General features: G+C 32.9%; 1 protein-coding gene across 1 annotated transcript; it reads left to right on the forward strand.

Annotated features, from left to right (window-relative positions):
• Window positions 1-7542: 7542 nt before the first annotated feature.
• Window positions 7543-9213, forward strand: LOC139528394 (protein wech-like). The gene has a single exon (XM_071324397.1). The coding sequence runs from the start codon at window positions 7543-7545 to the stop codon at window positions 9211-9213; it is 1671 nt and encodes a 556-aa protein (XP_071180498.1).
• The last annotated feature ends 1495 nt before the right edge of the window (window positions 9214-10708 follow it).

A 10708-nucleotide genomic window follows, 5' to 3' on the forward strand; every position in this document is an offset into this window, starting at 1 on the left:
TGATCTAAGGTGCTCCTGAAAGGTAAGCAGATCCTGCTTAACATGTGGCAACTGTTCTGTTGCTCATGATAGTAGAGCATCTGCTTACACTGTCTTGAATACCAATCTGTTTTTGCGATTTAATTTTCGAGCACAGACTGAAAAAATGATCAACACAATTAGTTATGTTTCATATATACATGTTTATATATATAGTTTCATTATATTATCAATCACAAGCTCCTTATTTAGTACCAATGATGCACAATATTACTACACAGTTAACACGGGCTTTTCTTTGAATTGCTCTATCTAAGGCATTACAAAGTTTGCTCGATAAATGTAATCAGTACAATAGTAATCTGAAATAAAATTGAGAATGAAAATGGGGAAAGTGTCAAAGAGACAACAATTCGACCATAGAAGAACAGACAACAGCAGAAGGTCACCAACAGGTCTTCAATGCAGCGAAAAATTCCCGCACCCGGAGGCGTCCTTCATCTGGCCCCTAAACAAATATATATACTAGTTCAGTGATAATGAATGCCATACTTAACTCCAAATTGTACACAACAAACTAAAATTAAAAATAATACAAGACTAACAAAGGCCAGAGGCTCCTGACTTGGGACAGGCGCAAAAATGCGGCGGGGTTAAACATGTTTAGGTGAAATATAAAAAAGAAAATGCGGTATGATTGCCAATGAGACAACTATCCACAAAAGACAAAAAAGACACAGACAGTAACAACTATAGGTCATCGTACGGCCTTCAACAATGAGCAAAGGTATTTATTCTATTTTTTATATCTTATAATTTTATGAAAGAGAAAATAAATTCATCCATATTACTATTTCACTGATACTCTTTTCTATAAATAACCCGAAATGAAAAAGGGAATTGTCTAGCCATTTTATATAACGTCAAGATTAGAATTTTGTAAATAAGCGATTATCAAATAAACCGATCACCATGGCCAGGTCTGGATTTATTTATATACACATAGATACGCACATACATGTACATTGTACAATGGAATCTATGATTACATAAATATAAAAATATATTTATACTTTTTTTTAGTACAAATGTTTTTTTTGTAGACGACTTGACATCATTTGATAAAACAGTAACACTGTCTTTAGCTCCATATGTCAATGGAATGTTTTAATGAATACTGGTTATAGTCTTTCACAGAACCCTGATCCGTAGTAAAAATGTTAAAAATAGTAACATCCCTATCTGTGTAGGTGGATTTTGAACTGTCCCGTCATTTATCAATTTCTTATTCAGTCGCGTGATATATAACCTTTCAGGTAAACAAGACTCAACATTTCAGCATAACAGGTACTTATTTTATTTGATATTTCAATGATTAATTCTTCTTTAATTACGATTTCCATTTTCCCTAATATAAGTATGACCTAAATAAATTTGTTATTAAAATCATCATAGATACCAGGATTAAATTTTGTATTTGCGCCAGACGCGCGTTTCGTCTACAAAAGACTCATCAGTGACGCTGGAATCCAAAATATTTAAAAAGGACAAATAAAGTACGAAGTTGAGGAGCATTGAGGACCAAATTCCTAAACGTGTTGCCAAATACAGCTAAGGTTATCTATTCCTGAGGTAAAAAAGCCTTAGTATTTCTAGAAGTGCTGATTACTGGGCTAGTGATACCCTCGGGGAATTAAAACTCCTCTAGCAGTGGCATCGACAAAAGAGTATTATTTCAACTTTTGGTCTGTGCTTAAGAAGTGTTCACACAATGCAATGTCAATTTGAGCTGAATTCGTCCTTTACACGCAATCTAAACATTCCTTCGTTCCCCATTACTAATATCAATGTTCACATGTTGTAAAATCATGTTTTTATTACATGCAGTCGATAGTAAATATAGGCCTTTCATGGGTTAAGTGTTCATAAAACAAGATATTCAGAATGTGAAATTTATGCATATTTAAGGAAAAAACATTAATTAAATACAATTGATGATAAAGATATTAACGTTATTTGCAATTTAACTGTCCGAAACTCAAAATATTGCCCAGTAATTACAACGATTAAATTTCCTTACAAATCCCTTTTCAGACTCAAAATATCAATCATATCATTCTCTTGGACTTTCGTTACTGAGTGGAATCAACCAGATTCATTAATAAATAGATGGTTCTTTAATCGATTGTATGCGATTTGATCTACGTCCAGTAGAAAATATTCCATTCGTGTTCAGGATGACCAAAAACAATTAACATGGTTTTCGACTGCTATCAAGGGAGGGACATTTCGCGAGAAGATAAGGGCACATTCTTTTTTGTACATTGGATAGGGATGGAAATTAAGCTTTGCAATCAGCTACACTTGTATGTTGAGTAACACTTCTGGTACAAAATAACTCAATGTTTAAACATTTTTATATATCCATTGAAGTTAATAAATTGATGAAATCGGTACCTCGATCAGAATTAGATTATGTGCAATTTTTGGAGACGAACAAGATTTAAAATACAGTAATCCTTTTTTAATGAACATTGTCATTAACGGAAAGGGTGGGGGCAATCTAAAATAGAAAATAAAATGTTGAAACAGAGACATGTCTAAAATTTTACACAAATTAAGATGTTCATATAGTCACTTATGGTTGTTTATTGTAAGTAGTTTCTATTAATATAATTTAAGCAGGAAAAAATTAACATAGAAAATTGCTAACTTAAAGTCACTGTACAATGTGATAGCAGGCAGGTCCTTAAAATAATCGGCAAACTGATATGTACTGATAGTAATGCAACATTTTATTAATTATCGTTGATATATCTCTCATCAAACTAACTTTAGCAAAAGAAACTTTTAATTTTGATTTTCCTATAGTCAACTTTACATTTATGTGTAGTAACATGCCAGCGGCAACAGCATATGGAGTATATGTGTCTCAATTGATACGTTACTCTAGAACTATCTCAAAGTACGTTGATTTTGTTGAACGAGGAATACTGCTTTCTCAAAAGTTGCTAAGACAGGGCTATGAATCAATCAAATAAAGGTTATCACTAAAGAAATTTTACGCTCGCTATCATGAGCTGATTGGCCATTATGACAAAAGTGTGTCAGAAATCATATCTGATATTCTTCCTCAGTCATAATAACCTTCCATCATTACCGAACTGAACAAAGAAATAACACGATGACGGGTGCCGTATACGGTGCAGGAAATGCTTACCCTTCCGGAGCACTGGATTTCATTCCCGGTTTTTATTGGAATTACTGTTGTTTCTAATCTATTATTTATAACAGTTACTGTTGATGTAATGTCCTTTGGTTTTGTGAGTCTTTGTTTATTCCTTGGTTTTGATTGTTATTGTCTCTTAAAATTGAAAATTGCTAATTTAATTCAAAGTCACTGGACCATGTCCTGAGAGCAGGATCTGAAAAAGTCGTCAACCTGTACTGATCGATAGTATTGTGATTTTATACAAAATGTCTTTGATCTATCACAAATAGATCTTATCAAACTAAATTAAGTAGAAACTTTGAATTAGAAAAATTGCTTATTAATTCCATTTCGCATGGCCATGACTTTAGTGGCATATCAACCAAAATAGTCGTTAAATTGTTAAGTACTTATAGTAATGCGACTTTATATACAAAATATCATTGACCTATCACTAGTAAACCTATCAAACTAACTTAAAGAGAACTCGTTAAAACAATTATTGACGCCGTCGCAGGAGCCGTCAACGTAAAAGCAATCCCTCTGTCGCGTATGGTCGCATGCGAGGCACACTTCACTTGTTTTCCAAGGAAAACACCATAGAATTTGTTTCAATGGTTCTTTTTTTCTTCGGGAGGGGTAGGGGTGAAAACAATGACAAACAAACAGTTGTTATTCAAAATATACAGTAACAATTATTTGATTTTTGAAACTTAATGCAGGAAATTTCATACACTTTATTTCTAAAGAAAACATATATATAGTTGTTTGATTAAATTCTGACACAATTTTACCAAAGTCTAAATGTATTTGGAATAAACTGAAAGATATTCATTCAATTCTATGTAATGGTCAAGTGATCGCTTACATTACTCCTATATGAAGTTTACGCATGCGAACTCAATATATTTCATGTACAGGTAATTAAAACTGGTGTACACATGAGATTAGTATATGTAAGAGAATGATTATTCCTTTCTTCATGAGTATGTACGAGCAAAATTGTTCGAAAAGGCTTTCAAAATTTTATAAATTTGCTGCAAAATGACGGTGGGCATGGATAACATAAACAAGCTCCGTTGGAAATTGGTCATGATACTATTTGGCTTTAATTTTTAAAATAGAGTAATAAAGTACTAACACCACACATAACTGTTTTATCCAGGTTTTTATTATAAAAAGTGGTAAAATTAGAAAATGTTAGTATTGTCGCCTATGGCAGAATAAATAGTACCGTTTTCCCATTTAACAAAATCCGCGTTCTTTCCAGTCAAGGGACATAATTCATATTCACATCTAATGCAACAAACTAAGTCGGAGAAGGAGCGAAAATCCGAAACAGTATCTTAAAAAAACAGAAAATAGTTCCACTTGTGTGTCACAGGCACTTGTTTCTACGAGTAAACACACGTTGATAGTAGGGCTTCCAATGGATAGAAACAAGTGCCTGTGGTGTATGTCAAAGTGATCAATCTACTTGTTACTTACGAAGAAAAGAAATATAACTCCAAAAATTGTTGAGATTTTTTAAAAAACAAATTGTTGCAATAAAGAATACACAAAAAGTAACCTATTATCTTTAAAGGCCTTGCAGGTTCCTGTTACTCCTACCCAATCTACTGGTATTTTCAAAATGGCTGCGGGGGACGCGGCCTGATAAATTATTTGAATATTGTGTCAGATTAAATATTCCTGATTTTGCTTCGTTAATATTATAGACAAATATGCTACAAACGGTTTAATAAGGTTACTCCAAATCAAATAATTGAAATATAATTACCTTTCTGTGTATAATTGCATGAATTGATTTTCTCTCGTTTTTCTTCAAGCTCGCTCTTGCCCTCTTGATGAATGCGCATTCGTGGTATTCATCCGCAACAACAATTTTTCGGTACGTCATTGATATTGAAGATCGTTTGATAAATGTACAATTATTTCTAACGACAAAACATTTTCATATTATTAATTTGCATTTAAAAATAATAATCTGAGTATCCATTGAAAACATGAATTTAAAAGAAGCGATAATGAATTTTATTCTGCACTTTATAATGTCCGCGGGTCTATAATTTTTATATGTCGGTTATCAAACCAAAACTAATTATATATGCATATCTATAAATAGAAAATTAGACGATAGCAATACACCCGAGGCCCTCACGGTCCTCTGATGTAAAAACTAGCCGTCTAATAGATGATGGAATAAGAAAATTATTTCGTATGGTAATTTAAGTCGTGCAGAATGTAAAGTGAATTACAAAATCTAAGACTTTCATGACGTGGCAATCCGCTATCTTTAGTCAAGTTGTCTCTACTTCTCCCCGATTACAAGTCGGAATCTGCAGTTGAATGTAATGCATCTTAAGCAAACAGGAGGCCACTCTTTTGACAAAAGTAAAAGTCCAGGAAAACTGGATTGGTATTAACAAAATAAAATCAGCGAAAGGCGAAGATACAATTATGTCTCCCCAATTTTATATTGACTACTCTTCACCTTAGTTTACTGGACGTAAGTTGATTCAATTTTACTACTAGTATTACACAAATGTATACGTGAAAAGCAATTAAATTTATAAATGGACCAAGGTAGTTTGAACTGCAGATAAAAATATATTTAAACATCATATGCTGCATGAAAAATAAAAGATTGAGCTAAATAATGAAACTTTGCATGCCTATGATATGTAAAATAAAGAAATAAAAAAAACCTTATCAGCTGAGGCTATATAACACCAAATGAACAAGTCTATACTAAACTTAAGGTTCTCTAGCTCCAGTAAATAAGACATTCTTTTAAATACAAAATTGGCAAACAAAAAAGAGGTATATCACAGTTATATTATTTTTACTTACAGCCATCTAAAAGCGAAAAAAAAATCTTTATTGTGAATATGAATGAAATGATTTAGAAAATTAAATAAATTGATCTATTTGTCCGATTGAACTGTGACATGCATTAAGTTTAGTCCTTTAATACATGATTTATAATTACATTTATTTGTCTAGTTAATGAACCAAGATGGCAAAAGATACCAAAGGGACAGTCAAACTCATAGATTGAAAATAAACCGACAACGCCATGGCTAAAAATTGAAAGACAAACAGACAAATATTAGTACAGCAGACACAACATATCTATAGAAAACTAAAGAGTAGGCAACACGAACCCAACCAAAAATCAGGGGTGATCTCAGGTGCTCCAGAAGGGTAAGCAGATCCTGCTCCACATCTGGCACCCGTCATGTTGCTTATGTTATTACAAATCAAGTTAATAGTCTAATTGGGTAGGTCACATTCGTGAAAAGGGAAGGGTATTGTAGTTACGGCATAAGGAACAATAAATTATAAATCAACATCATTTAACTTTTAAATTACTAAAATCTGAACTCTTATTTTTTTTACTTAGTACTCGGTTGGTAAAATTTTTGCCCGAAAACCCAAAATCCTGTATGTTGACAGGTTGTCTTATGAGTCTTATTAAAAACTATGTTATTCAGGTATATATTTCAATTTTCCACTGTCGCTAAAAAAAAGTTAAAACGACCGATTTATATTAGTTTATTAAAGACAACAGTAGCTATAGTATACCGCTGTTCTAAAGTCATCAATCGAATCAGAGAACACAAATCCGGGTTATAAACTAAAACCGAGGGAAACACATCAAATAGAAAAGGAAAACATCGAAACAACAGAAACACTGACGTGCAACAAAAAACAAAAGACAATGCAACATACATAGAAAGATAACAACTGCCATTTTCCTGCACAAGCTGCAACTAATATGACATATTTTTATTTCTGAAAATGAAATACTTGTGTTAATGAGATAAATGAGATTAAAGGACGCCTCCGGGTGCGGGAATTGCGACAGTGGAAAATTGAAATATATACCTGAATAACATAGTTTTTAATAAGTTTAAATATCAAGCTTACTATCTTAAGGTTTTTAAAACGTACGACGAGCATTTGTTCGAAACACACAGTTGCTTACCGCAATACCAAAGAGCCAGTCATTTCCATCGACCATCTGACATTGCGGTCATAAATATTTCGAGCACGATTATCGTAGTCGGACTCATAAGTCAACCTGTCAACATACAGGATTTGACATTATAGACATGTTGGTGACCTTCTGCTGTTGTTTTTTTCTATGGTCGGGTTGTTGTCTCTTTGGCACACTCCCCATTTCCATTCTCAATTTTATTCAATTTAGGAATATTAAATATTTAAAATGAAGTCATGGCTGATGTGATTGGTGGGATATTGTTGTCTTAAACATGTTTTAAACTTTATAAACAACTATTGTTATGACTTATCATTAATGATTGCTTTTTTTTGGTAGTTTATGTTAAATGGCGACATCCTCTCAAAGTTGTGGAGTTTGTGACCTCCGTCACATCACAAAACCATCCATAGTCTGGTGTACAGAATGTGACGAGGAGCTCTGTACAGAATGCCAGGAACATCATGGTCTGTCTAAAGCATCCAGGAGACATAAAGTGATTCCTATTATTGAATACCAGAAATTACCACCCGATGTTCTTACAATTACTCATTATTGTAGCAAACACGATGAAAAGTTTCAAATTTATTGCAAGAAGCATGAATGTCCCTGCTGCAGCAAGTGCATAGTGGAAAGCCATTCAGAATGTCACGATATTGTAAATTTAGATTACGTCATTCATAATGTCAAAACCTCCAATGCCTTGTGCGAGATAGAGGAAACATTAGTTGAAGTTGCAGAAAATCTACAAAAAGTTCGTCAGCATATACAAGACAATCGATCGAATTTGAAAGATAAGAGAATGGAAATAGAAAAAGAAATAAAGAAGACCCGAATAATGATCAACCACCATCTCGACAAACTACAAGAAGATTTTCTGAAACAACTCTTTGAGGTCGAAGAAAAAGATAACTCGAAAATTTGTCAATTAGTTTCGTCCTTAGAGATAAAGGAAAAAGAAATAGCAGAATACCAGAGAAATGTTTCGAACATCAAGCAACATGCGACGGACCTTCAGTTGTTTCTTTCAATGAAGCAGATAGAAAAAGACGTAAATAGCAAAGATAAATTCCTACACTCGCTTGTAGCAAACGAGGAGCAACTATCTCTTTCATTTAAGATTAACGCCTCTATCAAAAATATCATGTCCGATATAAAAAGTTTTGGAGAAGTGCATATTGAAGCAAAACCGTACGATATTGTTCTAATCGAGAAAAAGGCACAACAAGCCCAAATGATGATACAATCAAGATCCATTGAAAATTTGAAACTAACTTTACACGAGACAATTAACATTCAAGGAGGATGCATATACGGATGTTGCATGCTGCTGGATGGTAGAATGGCATTTACCTTCCACATTGAACAGACAGTAAAGGTATTTAGCGACAAAGGATTACAAGACTTCGAGGTGAAGTTGCCCATTTTCCCGTTTGATATAGTATACATAAGTAAGGACAATACATTAGCTGTTACAACTCGTACATCAGAGTGTATTACTATTATAGACGTGGAGAGGAAACAAATCAAGAAAACCATTTCACTTGATTCGTCCAGTTATGGCATAGCACTAAAAGATAATCGATTGATTTATTACGTTCGAAACAAAGGTATACGAATGATCAATCTCAATGACGAGTCTACAAGTGACATAGTTCGGGACAACATGCCAACTGACTGTCACATTGCAACTTTTAAGGACAAATTATATCACACAAGTAGTGGAATATACACAGTTACGTGTTATAATCTACAAGGTCAACTACAATGGAAATTTCAAAATGAAGGCGTTCTGCAGAAACCTCAGGGTATTGATGTAGACAATGATGGCAATGTGTACGTAGTGGGGAGTGATTCACACAACGTTGTAGTTATCTCCCCTGATGGAACACGCCATAGAGAAATAATGACAGCAAGTGATGGTCTAAAATATCCTATGTCAGTTCATTATAGTGGTTTTAAGAATCAGTTGTTAGTCGCGAACTGGAGAAACAACGCTCATTTGTTTAGTTTTATCTGAAGAGTTAACAGTTCATTAGATCATTATCTTAGATATTTCATACATAATAACTGGAATACAGAAACCTGTTTTGTCTATTTTGTCAAATTATATTACAAATAATTATTTGATTGAAACACAAGGTGGAACGAAAAATATTGATAATAATCTATGTTTTGATTTATCTAGGGATTTGTTTGGGTTTACAAAATAAATATGTGACAGTGTCTCTATCAGCGCAAATGCGATTCACATTTTGAAAAAGTTCTAGATTGAAATAGGCAGTCTATGGTCGCAAACTACTTTGACATGTGTTTAAATATGTGAAATCGCCAATGTTTATTCAGGTATACCTTTTGCACTTTGATTGTTATTTTCATTAGTTTCGTAGAATAAGAACACCAGTATTCAAATCAAAAAATCAATTCCATTGGTCTCCAATTTGATATATCTCCATTCTCCACAGACATAATGATGTGTATAAATAAACGTATGGCTAAAGTTATCATATAACATTAAAGAAAAATAATTAATATGATATTCACATATTAAAAGGAAGGAATACGCCAGTAATATTGTTATAAAAAGCCAAAAAACACGCTTCGAAATGCATACAAGTTAGGCACAAAGAATCACGTTTTCAATGATTTGAAAAAAGCGCCAAGCTGACATTTTCTTTCGACGCAACATAAGAACAACGTATCATAAAAAAACAAAACCATTCACATGTATTATTATGGCCTTCGACTACAGACTGAGGTTTATACTTAACATCAAGCAAAGTACGAAGTATCCCAATTGATTGTAAAATTAAAGTTGTCAATTTATTAAAAAGTGACATTCAACACCAAAGTCCACTATAAATAAAAATCTTCAAATGTGTCATTAGGAAGTCACAGACGAGAATCTTGTTTGTTTAAGCAGCTACATCTTATATTTTCAATCGAATATGAATTATGCTTTCTAATACTGTAGATTCGTAATTATTCATCGGGTACCAATTTTCGTAGTTTTTGTTGTTTCAGGGAAACACGAAATAAATTTTCAAATATATATATTTTTTCCATATATGCTGACTTAAGTAAAACAATGGAATCTTATATCCACGAGAATGCTAGATTTCCTGAAACCACAAAAATGGGACGCACGAAAATAAAAGAATCAACATTATTAGTGTAAACATATTTTATTAATTATATTCAGGTACATACATAGGCATTTACATAATAATACAAGTGAAATAATTAATAGGATCCAGAAACAAGCTGTTAGCTTATATTAATCTGTTTCCTGGACATTATTGATTTGGCCAATGTTTTTGTTATGTTGTTTTTTGTAGTGTGGTATACTTTCGAGAGTTTCCCTCAATTGTACCGAATTTGGTGTAATATATGTAACCCAGAACAACAGTGTATATTTGTATGCAGAGGACAACTGCATAATTATATATTTTAAGAATCAACCTTCTAGAGACACAACAAATCCAATGAACCAGTTAATACGATATTCCAGGACT

This window comes from Mytilus edulis, chromosome 1 (genome assembly GCF_963676685.1).
Source record: "Mytilus edulis chromosome 1, xbMytEdul2.2, whole genome shotgun sequence".
NCBI classification, from domain to species: Eukaryota; Metazoa; Mollusca; class Bivalvia; order Mytilida; family Mytilidae; genus Mytilus; species Mytilus edulis.